The sequence below is a fragment of the Eumetopias jubatus genome, unplaced genomic scaffold, assembly GCF_037043125.1.
Source record: "Eumetopias jubatus isolate StellerSeaLion01/CBP00866 unplaced genomic scaffold, mEumJub1_p1.0 scaffold_3, whole genome shotgun sequence".
Classification (NCBI taxonomy): Eukaryota; Metazoa; Chordata; class Mammalia; order Carnivora; family Otariidae; genus Eumetopias; species Eumetopias jubatus.
The window spans coordinates 103280074-103302629 of record NW_028274809.1 but is presented as its reverse complement, the minus strand read 5'-3'; the positions used below and the strand labels follow the sequence as shown (position 1 = coordinate 103302629).

Here is a 22556-nt window from a genome sequence, read left to right as displayed (position 1 = left end):
TTCGTCGCGTGATGGAAGTCTTCTCAGAAATACATTGCCCCTCATCAAATAGCGGATACTAGAAAAAACCAACCTGAACTAAAGTCTTCTTTTGCAAAGGACAGAGCTGTTGCCTTTCAGGCATGTCACCTGGAATGGAACCCTCTGGGCCTTCTACGGTTGATTTTGCCCTAGGCTCAAGTTGGTCATTTATAGATATCCTGCTTCCTCCTCATTTTCTGGGCTAGCTCCTCGGTTGGAACATGTAAATGCAAATCAGTGAGGCATGCCCCAGAGGTGACTTTGCCAGTCATGGGCATTTTTAAAAATACATACACTGTGGGAGTACTCGTTTGACAAACTCACTGAGCACCTGGTCACCTCGTGCATATTGGGCATTCTGTTGGGCACGGGGGATAGAAAAATGGCTAAGATGGGAGCTCACCTTCCAGGGACTTATAGTCTAGTGGGAGAGAGCACTTTAGCAAGGTGTGTGAGTGCAGTGACGAAGGGGTGCACACGCGGCTTCCTAGAGCCGTTCTACGGTGAGTGAGTCTTGAAGGCTGACCTGGCCCAGCCAGGAGAAGAGCACGAGTGAGCAACAGTGAGGAAGAATGGAGGGGTTAGCTGGGGCTCTGAGAAGTGGCCAGTGGGGCATGTGCAGGGTGTGCCCTCAGCTCCGTGTCACCAGGGCACAGGCGGTTGGGGGGGAGGGCATAAACACCGCTAGACGGTCAAGCAGGAGCCAAGCCTTGCTGGCCTTCCGTGCCGTCTTCAATGGATGTGGGCCTGGTTTCGGGTTAGCTTTTTAGATTCTTGGCAATGGCAGAGCCACTTGATGTGGGTGCTAGCCCAGGTCAGAGGGGTCCTCTGGCCAGAGCTGTGCACTCTGGCAGCCCCAGAGCTCCCGGGTGCTTCACTCTCCCTCCTGGTGGCCTCTTGGCTGCAGGTGTTTGTAGGTTATCTCACTCCAGTATCTGTCACAGTTGATACCTTTTATATCCCCATTTTAAAATTTTTTAAAAATTGAGGCCCGATTATCAGACCAATTGAGTGTCTTGCCGGAGGAATGAACTCAGGTTTGTCTGCTGCGCTGCTCTCAGAGGCTGAGAATGTGTCCATACAACTCTGGAGCTGCCCTTCTTGAGGTGAAAGGTAGAAGGTCATGTGTGCCCACCAGGGCCACGCAACACTCTGCTCTCAGGGGACGTGTGTGGAAAAAGCTGCGCCTTGGCAGGAGATTGAGTTGGCAAGGAGAGAATCACAGTGGGCTTTCTCTAAATTGTCTCATGTGTGTGTGAAGTGGAGGGCATTGTCATCAGTGTGACTGAGTTCATGCTTATGGACAGGGTGTCAGCCCGCTTGTGTCAAGGTGCCTGGGAAGGCTGAGCTCGCCGCCTGGCTCACCCAGACTGCTCACATACTCTAGAGGAGGTGGAGGCACGGTGGGCTGGCTCTGCATGACCAGGGCCCTTGATCTGGAGGCATCTCCACAGAACACTCGGGATGCGTTCCACAGATGCTCATTCTGCGTCCCGTCCCTCACCAACTTCCTTTCATCTAATCCTGGCCAAAGGCAGGACGCTCTGCAGATGGCAGCTCCCCACCATTCAGCCCCTGCCTGCTTCTGTGGTCTGGTCCACCACTTCCTGGGGTTTTGCATCCTCATGCTGCCCCTCTGCACAGACCGCCCCCCACCCGCCACCCCCAGTCCAGCACTGTGAGGGCTGGGCCCCCAGCCATCGTCCTCACGCCTGTGGCCTGAGCTCTGAGCTCAGTCCCTGACACACGGGAATAAATGAATGTATACACAGAGCATGAAACAGAAGGCAGAAGGAATGGTGGTATGAAAGAGACGTTGCTCTTATGGGCTTATTAAGAATAAGATTCTTGTAAAGTAAAATCTCTCTCTAGTGCTTTGCATGATATAAATAATAAGTATAGATAAATTGTGGATGTTCTTGATACCTGTCTTCTCACATGTAGACAGTATTCATCCTTGAACCATGCTGATCGGGGTCCCCGTTTTTACTCCTGAAATGATTAATACATAAGCCCAATTTGCCCCCACAGAGTATGCATTGTGTCCACGAGCATGCTGGCCAGGTGATGGGGGCATGAGCTTATTGAATGAGACACCTAGACTTTGGTCAATGCTTTAAGGAGATAGCAGGCCCTCCCAGGGAAAGTTCAAAAGGCCTCTAACAAGAAAGAGAACTTTGAGAATTCAAGAAGGCAGGGCCTCTTTAAATAGAAACCTAGCCTCAGGAAGACAGAATGAAATTCAGTCCATCTGGAAGTGTTGCACACCTGGTAAATATCCAGCCTTACAGTGTACTTTGGGGTACAAAGGGAATGCCCCAGCCCCTGTCTACTAGGCCTTTGCAGCCTGTTTGGGAAGAAGGGGACACACATGAAAATGTTGGCAAGAATGCAAAGCAACCTATAATAGGTGCCGGCAATAGAGGAAAAACTCTAGGTGTTGAGGAAAAAGATCTTTCTGCTGGTCAGGGAGGGCACATGGTCAACCACGTGTGTTTGAAGGACAGTGAGTTTTGTAGTTTAGCAGAGGAGAGCTTGCGGAAACATAGGAGATAAACAGAGATAACAGTAGTTATTATGGCGACCGTAATGATATCCTGTATTATAAATACAGAGGCACCAGGCTCAGCTAACACCCAGGGAGTGTGACTCCATGCCAGGGCTCAGATTCAGTTCTGGAAGATGACGGGCCACCGGCACCCCATCCTCCCTGCTCCCCATGAACCAAGGACTGAACTGTTAACTTTCCCTGATCTCAAAAAAACACTTTAAGTAAATTTTTATGAACACATTCTCCTGGCTATGAACAGTACTATGATGCTCATTGCAGTTTTTCAATATAAAAAATGAAGAAGAAAATAAAATGACCCATAATCTTACCACTCTGAGATAGTGAGTGAACATTCCGTGCATTTCCTTCCAAGTTTTTCACAGTGTTAAATGCCAGGTGTTGGAACATGAGTAGCCAAGGTGGAACTTCCACCGTTAATGCAGCATGACCAGTCTTAATACCGAGTTTTGAATGAGATGAATTCAGCCCCCTTGTGTTGAAAGGATTTCCCATTACTGTTCAGAGAGCAGAGCAGACACGTGGACCGCTGAGGCACACCCCGGGAAGTGAGCCCTGTTCACGGGGTAGCGTAGCCCCAGCTGAACACAAGGCTGGGCTGTATCTTGTCCCGAAACCATGACCGCAGCGCCCTGAGATCTGACCCTGTCCCTCCTAGAGAGAGGAGCCGGGGCTCTGGGGGGCAGCGCCTCAGTCAGGACCCTGCAGTGACCTCATGTGGTCCGTATGTCCTATCCTCCCTGGCTTGTAAGCCCCGATGTCTTAGCCCACTCTTGCCTAAATCTAGAAGATGCCTTCCAGATGGTCTGTCTGCTGTTTTTGTTGGTCAGTCTTTGCTTCAATCATGAGAGCACTGGGGTGATTGAAGGCTTGAGGTGATAACCTTGGTCTTGTTGCTGAGTTAAAGACAGAACTGACTTGTTTCAAATAGCAGAACACAAAGCAGAGAAGAATCTGGGTGGAATGACCGGTCCAGGGCAGGGCAGGGCAGTAGGAGAAAAGTAGTAGATTTTCATTACATTTCATAAGAAAATGCATACATGTTTACAGCCTGGTGTTCTTGTTGATCATTTATATATGTAGCCCTGTGCTATTAGTAGGAGTAACTTTCATCTACTAAATAGTACATTCTGATACTACTTATCAAATGGTATTTGTGAGGTATCCCCATCTTACAGATAAGGAGATGGGGGTTTAGCACTTGTGAATGGCGTGGCTAGGGTTTACCACCCAAGTCCAGAGCCCGCGCTCTTTGTTCCTTGCTGGTTTTGCATTTAATTTCTACCTTTATTACAGAGGGTTTTTGCGGCCCTTCTCGTGGCCTCTAGTACAAGTACTTAGTGTATTCTAGCGCATTGTGACCTTTTCAGAGGTCAGGCTGCTCCTTTGGCCATGAGGTGGCTATTTCATGTACCTTTTTCAGAGTGCAAGGTGAGGTGATACCAGCATAGATTCTTGGAAAAGCAACTTCCCATAAGAATCTCTTCACAGGGGGAAAAATGAAACAAGACGAAACCAGAGAGGGAGACAAACCATAAGAGACTCTTAATCTCAGGAAACAAACTGAGAGTTGCTGGAGTGGAGGGGGGTGGGAGGGATGGGGTGGCTGGGTGATGGACATTGGGAAGGATATGTGCTAGGGTGAGCGCTGTGAATTGTTTAAGACTGATGAATCACAGACTTGTACCTCTGAAACAAATAATACATTCTATGTTAATTAAAAAAAAAAAAAAAGAATCTCCTCACAGGAAAACCCAGAATTCTTTCTGAGCCTCCCCAACTGCTTTACAATTAGGCACTTCCATGGAATCCTAAGTATTGAAGCCATTCTGAATTTTCTTCTAGGCTTCTTTCTCTCTAGTTGTTTTAAATGCGGATGATGTCCCACAGGCTGTGGGAGAGCATTTATATTTATTTTTAGCTCCTAATCTTTGAGGGCAGAGACTCTCAAATTTTTCTGTATAGGAGACTCTCCCAAGTGCTTAGTATTAAAACAGCTTGCTGGGCGGCGCCTGGGTGGCTTAGTCAGTTAAGCATCCAACTCTTGGTTTTGGCTCAGGTCATGATCTCAGAGTGGTGAGACTGAGCCCTCCATCAGGCTTCACACGCAGCGGGGAGTCTGCTTGAGATTCTCTCTCTCCCTCTGCCTCTCCCCGCCCACTCGCACATGCGCTTGCTGTCTCTCAAATAAATTTTTAAAGGCTTTTTAAAATTTATTTATTTGACAGAGCACAAGCAGGGGGAGGGTCAGAGGGAAAAGCAGACTCCCCGCTGAGCAGGGAATCTGCCATGGGGCTCGATCCCAGGAGCCTGGGATCATGACCTGAGCCAAAACCGAGTCGGATGCTTAACTGACTGAGCCACCCGGGCGCCCTGTCAAATAAATTGAGAAGAAAAAAAAAAAAACAACCCAAAACAGCTTGCTGGGCTCCACCCCCCACCCCCCACCCCCAGTCTCTGATTCAGCCAGTCCGGGTTGGAGCCAGGGAGGTTGCATTTCTAGCATGTTCTCAGGAATGCTGCTGCTATAGGGGGAGGCAACACTTGGAGAACCACTTTTCCAGGGTTTCTGGCAGAATCCCCACGCGTGCCTTCCCATGCCCCCGACCCCCTGAAAAATCACCCTCCAAGTCATTCTGCTTTTACTTCCTTGTACAAAATTAGCCAGAGACATCAAGTGAAGTCTATGGTCTGGCTTCCGAAGTTAGGTGGCAGTGTGACTTGGTCTTTGGGAGCTCACTCGTGTGGGGGACCTGGTGTTTCAGGTAGTGCGAGCGGCCGAGGAGGCGGCGTCCACGCTGGCCAGCTCCATCCACCCAGAGCAGTGCATCAAAGTTCTCTGTCCCATCATCCAGACGGCTGACTACCCCATCAACCTCGCCGCCATCAAGATGCAGACCAAAGTCGTCGAGAGGATCGCCAAGGAGTCCTTGTTGCAGCTCCTCGCCGACATCATCCCAGGCTTGCTACAGGTGGGCCCTCCCGGCGGCTGGCCGGCGCCCGTCTGCCCGGGAGCAGGCACCACCCAACCCCGGGCGTGTGGGGGCTTTGCTCTCCTCGTTCACCCCAGGGGCGGGGAGGGAAAGGCAGGCGCCAACCTGTGCTTTTAGGAACCTGTGCAGCTGAATGGCTTGGACACCCCACGCCTTCTGTTTTCTAACGCCTCCCCTGAATGTAGCAGGAAGATCCTCCTGGCAGATTAGAACTGTGGCTCCCAGAATGAGCTTTCTGTTTACTATAAATATATTTTGGTCATTTTTGTTGTTCGTTCCTTCAACAAACCCTTATTGCACATCTGTGGGCCCCAGCCCTGGGCAAGGCGGGCCAGGGATCAGATACAGGTCCTTGCTCTCCTCTCCAGCAAACACTTCTTGAAAGCCTTCTAAGTGTGAGGCATTGTGTTAGAGTGTGGAAGAGAAGAGATGTTTTGTGGTGCTGCGGCACGATCCCGAGGGTGTTTCAGCGTGCCATGGGACCCAGTACAGCCATGCAGGCGGCTCTAGATGGGGGCACCATGTGCCATTACCGTAGGTATGAGTGGAGGTTTCCGAGATAAGAGGTTGAGGGGTGATTTCGGGCCTGGGGTAGTGGAGAGGGGAGGGCTCACCTAGGAGCCAGTTTAGAGTCAGACCCTGGAAGGAGAGCAAGATTTCAGAGGGAAGGTAGAGATAAATCAGCTTCACAATTTAATAAATACTCTGCTTGCCACACACTTGGCTTGGAGTTTAAATACAGAAAAATCCTCAGGGCTGCTTGGAGAGCAGCAGGTAGTCTCATTTGAGTGTGGGGCAGGGGCCAGGCCAACGGGTAGATTGAGGCCCAGTTGTAGAGGATGCGGGTCTGGACATTCCCCAGCCATTTTTGGCTGGCACAGAGGTTCTGCCCACAAGAGTGAGGGATGCAGTTCTCATTTCTTAAAAGGCATTTTCACACAAGGTTTGCTTTACCTGGGTGACGCCTGGGTGGCTCAGTCAGTTCAGCACCTGCCTTCGGCTCGGGTCATGATCCCAGGGTCCTGGGAACAAGCCCCTTGGTCAGGGCTTCCCTGCTGGGCAGGGAGCCTGCTTCTCCCTCTCCCTCCGCTCCCCTGCACCACCTGCTCGTGTTTGCGCACACTCTCTCTTTTTTTCAAAAAAAAAAAAAAAAAAAAAAAGATTGGCTTTACCATTGGGAGAAATGTGAGAGAAGCAAGCTGATTGTTCTCCCACTCTGGCGCGTGCGCGTTGGGTGGCGCTGCCGTGACCGCTCCGGTAGAACAGCACCCCGTGCACAGGCGGGCCAGCCTCCCGCTTCCAGTCCCCCAGCACCAGCTCATTCTCAACACCTTGAAGTTTTGGCCTCTCTGGGCTCCGTGGCAGACCTCAGGTGCACCATGGTTGTTGGCAACAAGGCCACGGGTGAACTGTGAGGGCATTTGTGGAAATGTGGATGAGACATCGACTCTGAAGCAGACCTTTGATCTCATGTCCTTTTTGTGTCCCTCTGACTTTGTAGGGTTATGACAACACTGAAAGCAGCGTGCGTAAGGCCAGCGTGTTTTGCTTAGTGGCAATTTATTCCGTAATTGGAGAAGAGCTGAAACCTCACCTCGCACAGCTCACGGGGAGCAAGGTATGTATAGTGTTACACCTGGGCTCCGCCGGCCGTCACAGGTCTGCTTGGCTGCAGCTCTGGCCTCCAGACAGCCGGAGTCCCTCGTGGGCATCAGCAGTCATGAGAGCAGGCTCTCGCCTGGTGCTTGCTGAGTCCTGGGTCCCAGATGCTGTTGGCTGCACTTTGCGTGTGTTAATGCATTCGTTCATGACAATATCCCTGGGGGACAAGGACAGTTATCCCACATTTAACTGCCCAAGGGCACACAGAGCTCAGCTTTTCCCTCCCTATGCTGCCCCTCACATTCCTTTCAGAGTTTTCTAGAATCAGGGGCCAGATGTGGAACAAAAGGCCCATTGGCTCATTGCAGCTGAGAGTGCTTATTGGTTTAAAAATAAACTTAAAATCTGAAGAGCCTGCCAGGTGAGAGCAGGTGGATGCCCCGAGCTTTGGCAGGAGAGGCGGAGGGGGGAGCGCCAGCTTGAACTCCTGGGCCTTGCAGGCCTCCTGCCTGGTGGCGAGGCTACTCCAGGGACTGCCCGTGGGGGACATGCATCAACATGGAGTTAAAACACCCTGGCGGCATTCTGGATTAAAAACCGTGAAGCTAGAGGTGCCTGGCGTGCTCCTTATGAAGGAAGGAATCAACAAGTAGTGCCCCGTTTCTTTCCAAATAGAGCAGTTCCTCTGACACAGCTGGTGAGCCTCGCTCCCTGAGAGTTCTGGCACTTGCCTGCCTCTGTCCAAACAGGACTTGCCCTTCAGCACCACTGACACTTCGGGCCACTTTGTTGTCAGGGCTTGTCCTGGGCATCATAGGAAGATCGGCAGCGCCCCTGACTGCCGTCTGTAGACTCCAGTAGCACCCCCACCATCAGACGCAGTCATCCGCATCAAGTCTGCACATGGCCAGATCACCCCTGGGGGGCAAAATCACCCCTGCTTGAGAACCGCCAATCCAGGAGGAGACACTTGACTCTCCTTGCAGACAAAAATAAGCCACTGGGTCGGAAGGTGTGAGTGAGGCGGCTGTGGATAAATGATTTGGGGGCTACTTCGCCTGATTCCATTTTCCACTTCCTCCTACAAAAAGGCTCCTCACTGATCCCTGCCCTAGCCAAGACCTGAAAAATACTGAGCCAAGATTCACCAGCGGTGAGGGCTAGAAGACAGCATTTACAAAGGGAATTCAGCTTTTAAAATTCATCCCCAAATTGTATTAGACCCCGGTTTTGTCTGGCAATTTTCATTTTCCTCAGTAAAGCAACTGTCCCATCGTCTCATGTGACCCCTCTAATAATGGACTGAGAAGATACAGGTGTTTTCTCATCCCTGTCTGGTGGCCGACCTGCTGGGGCTCCTTTCAGTGGTGGCCTTGGGTCTGGAGCCCGTTACAGCTTGAGTCCACTCAGAGGGCTTAGGAAGGCCGGCCCTCGCACCATTCTGCTTTGGTAGTCCGATTCATCCTGTTACGGGTGTTCGACGTGGTAACTCTGATGTGGTAATATGAACTTTGTAGACTCAGATATACATCTCCATCACCAAAAATCAGTAGCTGACAGACATGGTGCTAAGTCTGTTAGACTAGAAACAAAAGGAATTCCTGTTTCTCCGTAGAGAAAGGCCCGACGCAAGAATGCAGAAGGAATGCGTTGGGCATTTTGAGAGTGCCCCGTCACTGTGGCAGCAACGCCGTCTCTGGGGTCAGACAGCCTGCCCTCTGGTCTCTGTCTCCCAGTTCTCAGCTAGCTCTAGGACCTTGAACAAGCTTTCTTTTCTTTTTCTGATTTTTTTTTTTTTAATTATGGCAGAATACACATAACATACAATTTGCTATCTTTACCATTTTTGAGTGTACGGTTTACCGGTAGTAAGGACATTCCCATTGCTGTGTGACCATCACCTTCAGAATCTTTTTCATCTTGTAGAACCAGTACTCTGTACCCTTAAGTAATAATTCCTCATTATTCCCTCTTCCCGGCCCCTGGCCATCACTGTTCTATTTTCGTTTCTATGAATTTGCCTACTCGGGTGCCTCATAAAAGTGGAATCATTTGTCTTTTTGCAACTGGCATATTTCACTTAGAATAACGGTCTTTGAGGTTCATCCTTGTGGTAGCATGTGCCAGAATGTCCTTCCCTTTTGAGGCTGAATAATATTCCATTATATGTACATGCAACAGCTTGCTTATCCATTTTTTGGTAATGGACACTTGTTCTTTCCACCTTGTGTCTGTTGGGAGTAGTGCTGCTATGATAGTGTGTACAGATACGTCTTTGAGACCTGACTTTCAGTTCTTTTGGGTTATCTATGCAGGACTGGAATTGCTGAATCCTATAATAACTTTTCCACGGTGGCTGTGCCCTTTGACAGTCCCAAGAACAGCACCAAGGGCTCCAGTTTCTCCACATACTCACCAGCATTTGTTTTCTCTTTTTTTTTTTGATGGTAGCCATCCCACTGGCTGGTGGCCATATGTTCTGTTGGCTGCTTGGTGTATCTTCTTTGGAGAAATATCTACTGAAGTCCTTTGTCCATTTTGAATTGGAGTTTGTTGTTTTTTAATTGTTGAGTTTTAGTTAGAAGTTTTCTGTATATTTTGAATATTAATCCCTGTCTTTTGATGCATAAAATTTTTTAATTTTCATGAAGTCCAATTTATCTGTTGTTTTGTTGCCAGTGATCTTGGTATCATAGCCGAGAAATCAGTGACAAATCCAGTGTTGTGAAGCTTCTGCCCTGTGTTTTCTTCTAAGAGTTTTATAATTTAACTCACACATGCAGGTCTCTGGTCCATTTTGAATTAATTTTTGTATGGCAGTAGGTGATGGTCCAGTCTCATTCCTTTGTATGTGGATATCCAGTTTCCACGGCACCATTTGTTGAAAAGACTACCCTCTCTCCATTAACTGCCGATTTTATATCCTACTACTTTGCTAAATGTATTAGTCTTAGGGTGTTTTGGGGGGAATCATTAGGGTTTTCCACATATAAGATCTTTCATCATTTATGAATAGAGACTATTTTACTTTCCATTGTGGAGGCCTTTTATTTTCTTGTCTAATTGCTCTGGCTGGAACTTCTAGTACCAAATTGAATAGAAGTGGGGAACATCAGCATCCTTGCCTTGTCCTTGATCTTCCGAGAACACTTTCAGTCTTTTACCATTGAGCATAATGTTCATCATAGGCCCCCCATATATAGATTTTGATATGTTGAGGCAGTTTCCTTCTATTCCTAGTTTGTTGAGTAATTTTATTATCAAAGGGTGTTGAATTTTGTCATCATCAATTGAAATTGTGGTTTTTTTCCCTTCTGTTAATGTGTGTTATAGTGATTAGATTTTCATATGGTGAGCTATCAAGGAATTTCAGGAACAAATCCCACTTGGCCATGGTGTATACTCTTTTTAATAATGCTGTTGATTTTAGTTTGCTAGTCTTCTTGAGGATTTTTATATCAGTATTCATAAGAGATATTGACTCATAGTTTTCTGTTCTTGTCTCCCATCTGGCTTTGGTATCAGGACAATGCTGACCTTACAGCATGAGTTTGGAAGTGCTCCTTAATCTTCGATTTCATGGAAGAGTTTGAAGAGCGTTGGTGTTAGTTTGCTAAACGTTTGGTAAAATTTATTAGGGAAGCCATCTGGTCTAGGGTTTTTCTTTATAAGAGGTTTTTTGTTGTGTTTTTGTTTCTGTTTTACTGCTGTTAATGAGAGGAAAACTTGTATCGAGGCCCCAGGGCCTAGGGGCTCTGGCAGGAGGTGGCCCTGCAGGCAAAAGAAGAGCTGGTGGAGGGGCAGGTTGTTTTTGTGGCGCACCTCCTGTGGCAGGTGACTGCAGGGGTGCAGGCGAGCAGAACACTTGCAGCAGATCATCTAGTCGCAGTTGTATTTCTGGGCTAGCTGGCAGAGGGAAGGCTCGATGCTGCCACCCTGCAGGTGAACCTCCCAAGTACAGGGTGGCCTCGTTCTGGATATTGTAGTCTGAGACAATGTGGCCATCCTCCAGCTGTTCGCCTGTAAAACTCAGATGCTGCTGGTCGGGTGGGATGCCCTCCTTGTCCTGGATTTTAGCTTTAACATTCTCAGTGGTGTCGCTGGGCTCGACCTCGAGAATGTTGGTCCTGCCGTCAGGGTCTTCACAGAGATCTGCATCTCTGTGTCTGCCGCAAGGCCACTGCCGCCTATGAGATTTTTGGTTACTGATTGAGTCTTCTTACTAATTATAGGTCTGTTCGCCTTTTCTTTCTTCGTGATTCAGTCTTGCTAGGTTTGGTGTTTCTAGGAATGTGTCTGTTTCATCTGGGTTATCTAATGGTTGGTGTACGTTTATTCATAGTGTTCTCATAATCTTTTTTATTTCCTTTTTTTTTAAGATTTTATTTATTTGAGAGAGAGAAAGAGAAAACAAGCAGAGGGGAGAGGTAGAGGGAGAAGCAGACACCCCGCTGAGCAGGGAGCCCAACACAGGACTTGATCGCAGGACCTGGGGTCATGACCTGAGCCGAAGGCAGACGCTTAACAGACTGAGCCACCCAGGCACTGCTAATCTTTTTTATTTCTGTAGAGTTAGTAGAAATGTCCCACATTCGTTTCTGATTTTAGTAATTTGAGTCTTCTTTTTTCTTAGGTAACTGAGCTAAAGTTGTGTTGATTTTGTTTATCTTTTCCAAGAACCAGCGTTTGGTTTCATTGATTTTCTCAGTTGTTTTTTTATTTCCTTTATCTCTGTCCTGATCTTTATTATTTCCTTCCTTCTGGGTTTAATTTATTCTCTTTCTGCTTCCTTAAGATGTAAAGTTAGGTGATTGCTGTGGGCTCTTCCTTCTGTCTTAATCTAAGCATTTGTGGCTACACATTTCCTTCTTTGTGCTGTGTGTGCTGCATCCTGTAAGTTTGGGTAAGTTGTGTTTTCATTTTCATTTGTCTCAAGATCTCTTCTAATTTTTCTTGTGATTTCTTCTTTGACCCATTGGCTGTTTACCAGTGTGTTGTTCAGTTTCCACAAATTCGTGAATTTTTCAGTTTTCTTTCCTTTACTCACTTTTCACTTCATCCAGTTGTGGTCAGAGAAGACACTTTGTATGGGATCTGTCTTTGTAAATCTATTGAGACTTAATTTGTGGCCTAACACACAGCCTGTTCTGGAGCATGGACTGTGTGCTCTTGAGAAGAATGTGTATTCTGTTGTTGGGTAGGGTGTTCTGGGTGTGTCTGTTAGATCTAGTTGGTTCGTTGTGGTGTGCAAGTCTTTGATTTCCTTGTCTTCTTTTTGGTTGCTCTCTCCATTATTAAGAACAGAGTGTTGGGGCACCTGGGTGCCCCAGTCATTAAGCGTCTGCCTTCGGCTCAGGTCGTGATCCCAGGGTCCTGGGATCGAGCCCCACATTGGGCTCCCTGCTCCACGGGAAGCCTGCTTCTCCCTCTCCCACTCCCCCTGCTTGTGTTCCCTCTCTTGCTGTCTCTCTCTGCCAAATAAATAAATAAAATCTTTAAAAAAAAAACAAAAACGGAGTCTTGAAGTTTCCAACTCTTCTCCAATTCTGTCAGCGTTTTCTTCTTATATTCTGCTGGCATGTTACTATATACTTAATGGTCTGTCGTCTTGTTGTATTGACCTGTTATGAATATATAAGGACTTTCTTGGTCCCTTATAAACTTTTTTGATTTAAAGTCTATTTTGCCCAATATCATTAGCACAGCCACCCCTGCACAGTCGATTACGGTTCGCATGGGGTGCCTTTTTCCAGACTTTCGCTTTCAACCTCGTTGTGTCTTCCCTAAAGTGAGTCTTTTGTAGACAGCATAGAGTGGGACCATGTTTTCCTCACCCATCCTGCCGATCTCTGTCTTTTGACTGGGGAGTCTCACCATCTCCACTGGAAGTAACTACTGGGGAGGAGAGACCTTTGTCATTTGGGCATATGTTTTCTATATGCTGTAGAGCTGTTTTTATCCCTCATTTTTCTGCATTACTGCCTTTTGTGTTTGCTTTGTGTACTGAAACGTTTCTGTTCCCTTCTCATTTCTGTCTGTGTATATTCTGTAGCTGTTTTCTTAGTGGTTGCTGTGGGGATTACATCTGACATCCTAACATTGTAACAGTCTATAATTTGAATTTCTGCCAGCTTACGGAGCAAGTGAACTCTAGCCTTTTCATTTGTAAAATAGGAGAACCTGTGCTGCCTCCCTCAGAGGATCTTTGTGTGGCTCAAATATGGGAATCCGTAAAAGCTCCTCGTGAACTGAACATGTACACATCATTAACTCTCTTACCATCTTTTCCTTGGGCTTGCACTTATGTTCTGGACGTTGCTAGTGGATACTTCCGTGTTGTTTTTGTTTTTGTTTTTTCAGTTAATTAACATATATTATTAGTTTCAGAGGTAGAGGTCAGTGATTCATAGTTGCATATAACACCCAGGGCTCATTACATCACGTGCCCTCCTTAATGCCCATCACCCAGTTACCCCATTCCTCTACCCTGCTCCCCTCCAGCAGCCCTCAGTTTGTTTCCTGTGATTAAGAGTCTCTTATGGTTTGTCTCCCTCTCTGGTTTTGTCTTGTTTCATTTTTCCCCTCCCTTCCCCTATGATCCTGTTTTGTTTCTTAAATTCCACATGTCAGTGAGATCATATGATACTTGTCTTTCTGTGATTGACTTATTTCACTCAGCATAATACCCTTTAGTTCCATCCACGTCGCTGCAAATGGCCAGATTTCATTTTTTTTTTTTTTTTTGATGGCTGGGAAATATTCCATCGTGTATATATATGTATACCACATCTTCTTTATCCATTCATCTATTTCAGGGGTTTTGATTGTAAATAAGTACAACAGTGTTTAGCAACTCTTTTTTAACCAGCCTTTCACAGAAATAGAACTGTCCTGTCTTCTGGAACATTTTTTTTTTCTTTAACAACTCTTTGGTTCAACAAGTACGGGTTAGGAAGCCGCCCTCTTCACTGTACCCCTAAGGCATGTGGGAAAAGCAAAACCCTGTTCTGCCCCGGGGCAGGACAGGACTGACGCAAGCCTGCACAGTCCCCCAGGAGGGACCAGCCGAGCTGACCCAGTGACTGGGTTGCGGGCCCCCTGGAGCAGGAGGAAAGGTGGAGGCCTCCTGGAGGAGACAGGACTGAACTGGGGGGCTTGGCAGCACGGGGCTGAGCTGCAGGAGGAGACAGGACAGCTCGCGCAGGAATAGGGGAGGGGTGTTCGGAGGACATGTTTGCTGAGTAAGGAGCTACTGGAGGCACACGGAAGTGTTCTCATTTTTCTTCATTTTGCAGGAGGGGAAGTTGAGGTTCAGAAAATGTTTTGCCTGAAGTCACACAACTAGTTAATGGTGGAGTTGGTTTTAGGACTGTGCTGGATCTGTTGAGGCACAAGCTGTCGCATTGTCTGATAAATGGGATTTCCCTTGAACCTGGTCAGCCCTGGATGTATCACTCTGAACCTGAGAACATGAGAGTCCTCAGGTAAAATGATGGTACTACCCTCATGGGGCGCCTGGATGGCTCAGTCGGTTGAGGGTCCAACTTTTGGCTTCAGCTCAGGTCATGATCTCAGGGTCACAGGATTGAGCCCCACGTCCGCTCTGCACTCATCAGGGAGTCTGCTTGAGATTCTCCCTCTCCCTCTGCCCCACTCTGCACATTGTCTGTCTCTCTTTCTCAAATAAATAAATGAAATCTTTAAATAAAATTAAAGGTTTAAAACTTGAAAGGGTGGGGAAGGAAAAGCAACCTGTGTTGTACTCTGCTCAGTTAAAACGGCTAAGGCAGCGCTACAGGTGCCGGTGCGTGGAGATCCCAGGGCTGGACTGTGGAATAAAGGCAGCAAACCTCAGACTGCCTACTGCTGACTCCCTTTGTGGAAAAACACACGACACAGCTGTTCGCTTCATTCTCTACATCTACCTTGGTGTGATGTGTCAGGGAGACTTAGTTTCTCCTAGGAGCTCTGTACAGTGGCTGTTCCAGTTCCTGCTTGTTTTTTTTTTGGGGGGGGCTGCTTTCTCGTGCACCACACGCTGAGCCTCTCTTCCTGGGTCCCCCTGGAAACCAGCCGCATGGCCTCTTTAGAGCAAGGCAGGTAAAGAGCAGTGGATGGGAAATAGTTCATAATTTCCTCAGTCTTATAAGTTGTGTGTTATGTGGACGTTTATGGGCATCCTGTTTCCACAAATACTTGTTTCTTTTTGTTCTTAATGTGATCAGCCTTGTTTAGCCTAGCCGTCCCTGTGGAGCATGGGCCCGCACCCCGCTTGCCGCACCAGCTGCATGCAGCCGTTGGCTGCAGTCGCCCCTGGAATGTGTGCCTCTGCTCTTCACATACCTGCTTCCCCAGCACCCTTGTGGCCTACCTGGTTACAGTAACACTTTTCATTCTGTTCCGGAGAACCATTGCAGCTCCCTCTCCTCTAGACCCTGACTTCCTCCCACCGCTGTGACCCTCGCCCCGGGGCACATGTGTGCTGCCTGAGTAGTAGGCCCTTAGTAAATGTTCATATGATGAATTTCTCAACTAAGGAACATGCTGTTTTCTTCCTTTTTTTTTTTTTAAGATATTTATTTTTGAGAGCATGAGCATGAGCGGGGGCAGAGGCAGAGGGGGGAGCAGACTCCCCACTGAGCAGGGAGCCCGACGTGGGACTCGATCCCAGGACCCTGGGATCATGACCCGGGCCAAAGGCAGGCAACCGACTGAGCCACCCAGGCGCCCAGAATGTGCTGTTTTCTTACTGTTGCCTGGGTTTTCGTTGTCTGCTCTCGGATTGCTTTCCTCCTGCTAATGCGTTTGTGTCTTCTCTTTGCAGATGAAGCTACTAAACTTATATATAAAGAGGGCCCAGACCACGAACAGTAACAGCAGCTCCTCATCCGACGTGTCCACACACAGCTAATGGCAGCGCCAGAGTCTCTTCGTGTAGCCCTAGAAGCAGTCGGTGGTGCCTCTCCGAGACCTTCCCCCACCCTCCCCCTCATCAGCTGCCCAATCAGTACAAGGAGGCCCGCAAATATTTATTACAATCAGTATTTTGGTCCCTTCCAGCTTTTGTGTAGAATCTTACTGGTATTGAATGTAAAGGAAGCAAGGCCTGTATTGCAGTCCTCATATGAAACAAATGGAATAAGAAAAGAGCCATACTTAAATGCATCTTGTACAGCCTGCTGAGATCATAAAACCATGTGTGTGGGGTGCACTTTCAAAAAATTGGAGCTCTCTGGCCAATACTTGGTAGAAAGTAGCATTTTCTCTTAGTTACTAACATTTGAGGAGGGTATGTTAATTTGTGCTTCTCTCTCACTTCGCTTACTTCCTTCTGGATACGGCCTGTGACCCCAGGAAAGGGTCATACATCTTTCAGTTGTATTGTGAGACCTACTAAGAATGTGAGTCGAGTCTCGGCAAGAAACAGAGAAAAGCCTGAAGACGGTCTTGTAACAACCACGTGGAATTTTGCTTGTACAGGATCTAGCCTGGAGGCCCAGGGGCCCCCCTGCAGCCTCCTTCCAGGATGGGCTCCCCGCCCCTCTGGACACTCTACTCATGCTGTCCCCGCCTGGAGCTTCCAGTCGAAAGAATTCTTTCTTCTGTTTAAATCCAAACACAAAAATCAAGGTAAATCTGTAGCAGCCATTCATGGGTGCCTAACGTGGCATTTCATGAAGCCTGGAGGGTACAAAAGAAGGTGCGTGTGTGTGAGTGAGTGTTCCACTCCTCAGCTCTTGGGGAAACACTATGTTAACAGGGCTCCACCTTGACCCTGGTGCTTGGTGGTGCAGATTTTTAGATTTAGCGCCCTCTCTTTGCCTCCCCCACAGCCTCTGCCTCAGCTCCTCAGTTCTAGAGTGTTCTCCGTCAGTCTGGTAAATGGCATCCCAGTTTTGACTTCTCGGTTTAATACAGGAGTAAGATCGAAGAAAAGTCCAGAGAGGCCAAGTATCAGAATTTTTTTTTTTTTTAATTTTATGGACAAAAGTACTTTCTTGCTCATCTGTTGAAATAGTCCTTGTTTAAGGAAAAAGTAATTTGGCGGCTAGCAAATTGCAGAAAAACAGGATTTGAAACCCAGTTTCAAAGTCTGTTTCCTTTTCTCCAATGAGAAATGATCAGAGAAACTACCCTTACAAATTTCTTAAGGGTTTGATTACTCCAGTAAAATGAACTCTAGATTTGGAATCTGGTTAAATACATTTTGAGTAAAATTCTTAAAGCCACATGGAAGTCCTTGATGTCTTCACAAAGGCTTTTCTATCCTGTGTCTAAATGGAACTGGTTTTTCCTTCTGGAAAATGCCGACTCTGGTGGTATTTTTTTTAATGAGATGTTCGCTGTTCCGATGCAGAATCCCCTGCAGCCTGCAGCCCTGAGAACAGAGACTGTGTGGGGTCACCACGGACGTCCACAGACCCCCTTGCTCTGGCCCTGGCTTTGTGTTGGAAGTTGCAACACTGTAGCACACATAAACTCAGTTTCATTCGGAATTTATTTTAGATACTTTATTTGGAACTAGGCACTGAAAATGAAGGTCCAGGAACAGTGAAGCCAGGGTGCCTTCACTGAGAGAGAGAGAGAGAGTGCGCGCGTGTGTGTGCGTGTGTGTGCGCACGCGCGCATGCGCGCACGCAGGGGATATCTTGCACATGGAGGGAAGTACCCCACTGCTGCTGTTGAAGGAACTTCAGGGGTGCATTTTAAGTGGTTGAATATTGACTTATTTTTGGCTCAGAACATAGCAGGACCAGGCCTTACTTTCACTGATAAATACCGTTTGTTATATTTCACTAATGGGATTTCCTTTTTACACTCGACAAGTGAGTCAGGGCACCTTTTGATTACTCCTCTGTTGTAGAAACGTGCATTCTGGCTAGGTTATGAGTTCTGTTACGCCTGATGCGTTTGGAAACACCTTCCTCCTTGAACTCTCTGACTCCCTGGTCCCCCAGGCCCTGCGCCTGCAGTTGGGAAGAATCTTGAACATTGCCGAGTTGTCCTCACAGTACTCCCAAAGGGCTAGCCTTGAATGTCACTTCCCCAGCCTTCAGTCTCCTGACCTAGAGAGAGCTACAATCACGTACAGGTCTCTTGGCCTCAGTCAAAGCCCTGCCCTCGCGCCGGGGTGACTCGCATGCCGCCACCACCTCATGGGGAGGGAGCTGCGCCTGCCGCCGACCCCCGAACCCCGGACAGCCGCCGCCCCCCTGCAGGCCTCCCGTTCGGCCCAAACACCACAAAGAGCAAAGCACCCAAAACTGCGAAACTCTGTTTGCCTCCCCTGTTCACCTGACCGTCCAGGACCCTGACGAACCCACCCACCTGAGCCTCCCTCTCGCTGGGACTGGCTTCCCTCCTGGCTCCTACTTGCCACGGTGCGGCGGGCAGGCTGAGGCCGAGGTGGGCATGCAGCTTCCTTCAAGTACACTGTGTGTGCTTCGCTGGGCGGCGCTGCGGACAGCCCGGGACTGCCTCTCTGTGGCTCCCCCCGGCTTCTCCTCCCCTGTGCAGGTGATGCAGCCGATCCTGGTCTCCTCCGTCTTTTTCTTTCCCTGCCGCCCTTTATTTATCAAGCCTAATACTACACGTTAACAGCAAGTAAGAACTTTGTAGAATCCCACCAGGACTTTGCTAACAATGATGTTTGGAAATGGAAAAAAAAAAACGCTCTGAAAACTATCAGCCACCAAAATAGTTTTGTCGGCACTGTGTTCACACGCATGGTCCCCACACCCCCAGGTTGGGTTTTTTGGGTTTTGTTTTTGTTTTTTGGGGGCTTTTCATGTTACATCCATATCTGTATTTATATCTTATTTGTTTCACTTTCAAGTGTATCATGGCAAATGTACAGATTTTTTTTGTTAATAATGTGCTAGGATTTGCTAAAAAAAAAAACAAAAAAAAAAAACCCTTTTGAGTTTGCCCTAGAATAAATGAAACTTAATTCAGTTTCTTGCCCTGGAGCAGTCTTTTTCCTCCCTGGATCCTGTAGATAGCTTATCCCGTCTCCCCAACCCCAGAAGGTGACATGTTTGTAAAGAATCTGAGGGGGCTCCATCAAGGGAGTTTTCTCGATGTCAACACGTCACTCTCTAGGGGGAGTGTCCCACCTGCCCTGAGTGCTTTCGGGAGCTGCCACCTTGCAGTGTGGAGTGGAAGGGTTGGGCGTAAAGACCCAGGTGGGCTCTCTTGAGCAGAGAGGAGGTTAGCTTCCAGGAACTCAGCTCAGGAGCTGCTGCTGGGAGCAGGCTAGACCTCGGGGAAGGACTTGGAGGGAGGGGGCCGCCTGGCAGCTGACCGGAGCATGGACTTAGGAGGAACGCGTGCAGGACACCAAGGGCACCAATCCACTTTTTTGAAGCCTTTTACTAAAAAAAAGATGGTGAGTTTTCCATTGTTTACTGTGATGTACCTCAAGTACCACCACCCCATGACTCAGCCCCCTTTCCCTGTGGCCCACCACCTCCTTCCCCCGTTTGACCTGTGACAGCGGGGTGGTAGGATCACAAATGCCTGGGCCCAAATCCCAGCTCCCACCCTCCCCAGGCAAGTCGCCACTCTTCTGGCTGGCAGTTCCATTTTTAAGGTGGAACAACAGCTACGTCCTGGTGGGGCTGTGAGGATTCATGGAGCTGAGGTAAGCTGCTGGGACAGAGTGAATGCCGGGATGACCCGCGCTGCCTCCTGCAGGGAGAGGGAAGTCGGGTGAAGCCACCCCCGCAAGCCTGCACACACACTCCATTATTCATTAGTGAATGTGGAAAACTCCTGGGCGGGCACAGACCACAGTCCTTTGGGTCTCTAACCCCTGCCTTTCCCAGGACTGCCATCTTGAAGACGGTCACGGGCCATGGTTGCAGCGGGGTGGGGAGTTCAGAGGCCCACTGTAGTCCACAGTGCTTGGTTCAGGGGGTCTGAAAGGTCTTCTCTCCAGAAAGTGCACCTTTCCACTGAGTTTGGCACTCACTCATGGAAGGTTCCAGGACCCCCCTGAACCTGTCCCAGGTTCCCAAGGTGAAAAGCTCTGACCTGAAGACCAAATATGCTCTTGACATTCTTGGGTCATTCACGAGGGAGTGGGGACGTGCAGCTGACAGGCAGCATTAATAAACTTGTCTGGCATTTAGACTTGGGAGAATTCTCATCTGTAACCTCGGACTGGCTTTTCCACCAGTTATGTGATGCAGATAAGGGACGTGCTGTCCTGTTCAGTTGTCAGAGGAGGAAACTGAGTCATGAGGCATGAGGAGAAGGCTCGGTTAGACGGTGACAAATGTTAGGGCAAGACCCCAGGCTCTGTCCCTGTCTAGCAGGTGTCCTCCCAGCCCCCCCCCCCACCTCCCACCGTTAGCGCATTTTTGCAGGAACAACAGATGGGCACGTGGGAGTCTCCCGGGGGGGGGGGGGGGCTTGTGAAGCAGCATGCTCGGTGCCACCCCCTGAGCAGCAGATTCTGGAAGGCTGCAGGCAGGCCTGAAAAGGTGCATTTCTGACAAGCTCCCCGGCGAGGCTGATGCTGCTGGTCTGGGGTCGCAGCTCGAGAACCACTGCCGTGCACTTTGCTTAAAACAGGACGGGTGGTTTGGTCCCAAGCTTTTGGGCAGTCCTGAGAGAAGCTGTTGCAGAACACAGCCCCGCGGACATGACGGGTAAGGCTGCTGCCTGTCTAACTTAGCCTCCTGACTAGGACTTCCGGAAGGGAATGGGGGCCGTTAGCAGAGGGAAGCCAGGAGTGTCCGGGGCAAACTGGGCACTCAGCCCTCACCCCCCTCCAGCATAAAGCTCCCTGCTCGGGGGAAAGCGCTTCCTGCAGGGCCTTCGCCCAAACCAGCCGGCCTCGTGGCTTCCTCCAGTATTTATTAACTCCCGCTTCAGTGGCTCCAGGCAAGAACGGACAAAGGTCATGTGAATGGGCATCTAATCCCGGATTATGTATTTAAAAAACACTACAATGCTTCCACACCAGTGCCCTCCTCAGACGGCGGGCCTGCTGCCAGCACCGAGGCCCCGGAGGCTGGCTGTGGGGGCGCCCCAGGTGTCCCCAGCTCCAGCGCCCATCAGCGCCTCTCCTCTGGTCTCCCGCTTCCCCGTCTGCGGGCTGCGACGGCCTCACCCTGAGCTGTTGGATGCCAGGCTCACCGAACTGTGCCTCGGGGGCGCCCCCGGGGTGCTGCTCACGGGGCCTGGTGAGGGGGTCAGGGGCCCACCTGAGGCAGGAAGTCTGGATCTTGAACCCTACTTGAGTGTTGCAGGGTCTATGACTTCACCCAGATGACTCCAGTCTAGGAGGAGGTCAATTTCTTACTGTAAAAAGAGTAGAGGAGTGAGGGGTTGGTCGGGGTGAGGGGTGGCGGGCCCCACTGCTCGGCCCCCACAGCCCCTCCTGTCTGGGCTTCTCAGGCGCCCTCTCTACAGGGCACTACAACTCCCCCCACTCCTTTCCGCGCCTGCTGTGTCCCGAGGGCCTTGCCTCATGACCCCTGGGCTCCAGCTTCACACCCCCCTCTGCCTTCGCGAGGTCTCCGCATGGACAGCATGGACGTCTCAGGGGCTGCTCAGTGCCCACAATGGGAGTTTCCAGCTGGTCTCCCAAACCCGCTACCCTCCCTTTCGGTAGCTCCCCCCCTCGCAGATGCCAAGGCCAGGCCCTCCCCTCATCCTGCCCCCCACCCCTACACACGCCTTCAGCTCCCCAGTGCAATGAGCCCCACCCCCACAGTGGGTCTCTTTCCTCTTGCGAGGACCACGGCCCCTGCTCTCCCCTGCACAGCCCCTGCACAGCCACAGAGGGGCTGCTCCATCCCCTCCTGCCTCCCGGCTCCTGCCCTCTGTCCTCACTCCAGAACGGCCCCCTTGGGATTTTTAAGAACGTTCATCTGATCTGCCATCGCAAAGCGATGGCACACACACACACACACACACACACACACACAATTTGAAAATCTTGAATGCTGCCTACAAGACCCACCACCCAGCCCCCGCGCTCCTCTTTAGCTACATCTCATATCACTGTTTCCCTGCCTTGGGCGGGGCCTTTGCATTTTTTTTCCTTCTGCATGGCCCACTCTCCTACCCCCTGTGCCCGTGCGCACACACGCCTAGACACACAATTCCCTTGGCTAACTTTGACAGGTACTTTATGTCTCAGCTTAAATGCCAGGTCATTATTTCTTTGGAAAAGAATCTAAATGAGTCCCTTACTTTTCTTACCTAACATGTTCATATCCGTTTGTGTGATTGTTTGTTTCACCCATCCCTGCAGGTGGGAACTGGGCCTGTCGCACTGACATCTGTATTCCAAGTACAGCCCATGTGCTGGTTTGGTGGTAGGTGCTGAATGAATGAATGGATGGATGGATGCATGA

The 22556-nt window shown here is 49.3% G+C and overlaps 1 protein-coding gene and 1 pseudogene across 1 annotated transcript in view; one reads left to right on the top strand and one right to left on the bottom strand.

Annotated features, from left to right (window-relative positions):
- Positions 1–19139, top strand: part of CLASP1 (cytoplasmic linker associated protein 1) — a 260166-nt gene extending 241027 nt beyond the window's left edge. The window contains exons 37-39 of the mRNA XM_088021764.1: positions 5356–5562; positions 7085–7201; positions 16010–19139. Coding sequence (XP_087877890.1) covers positions 5356–5562; positions 7085–7201; positions 16010–16096 — 411 coding nt within the window. The 3' untranslated portion in view covers positions 16097–19139. The remainder of the gene's footprint in view (positions 1–5355; positions 5563–7084; positions 7202–16009) is intronic.
- Positions 10750–11343, bottom strand: LOC148164727 (ubiquitin-ribosomal protein eL40 fusion protein pseudogene; annotated as a pseudogene).
- Positions 19140–22556: the final 3417 nt, after the last annotated feature.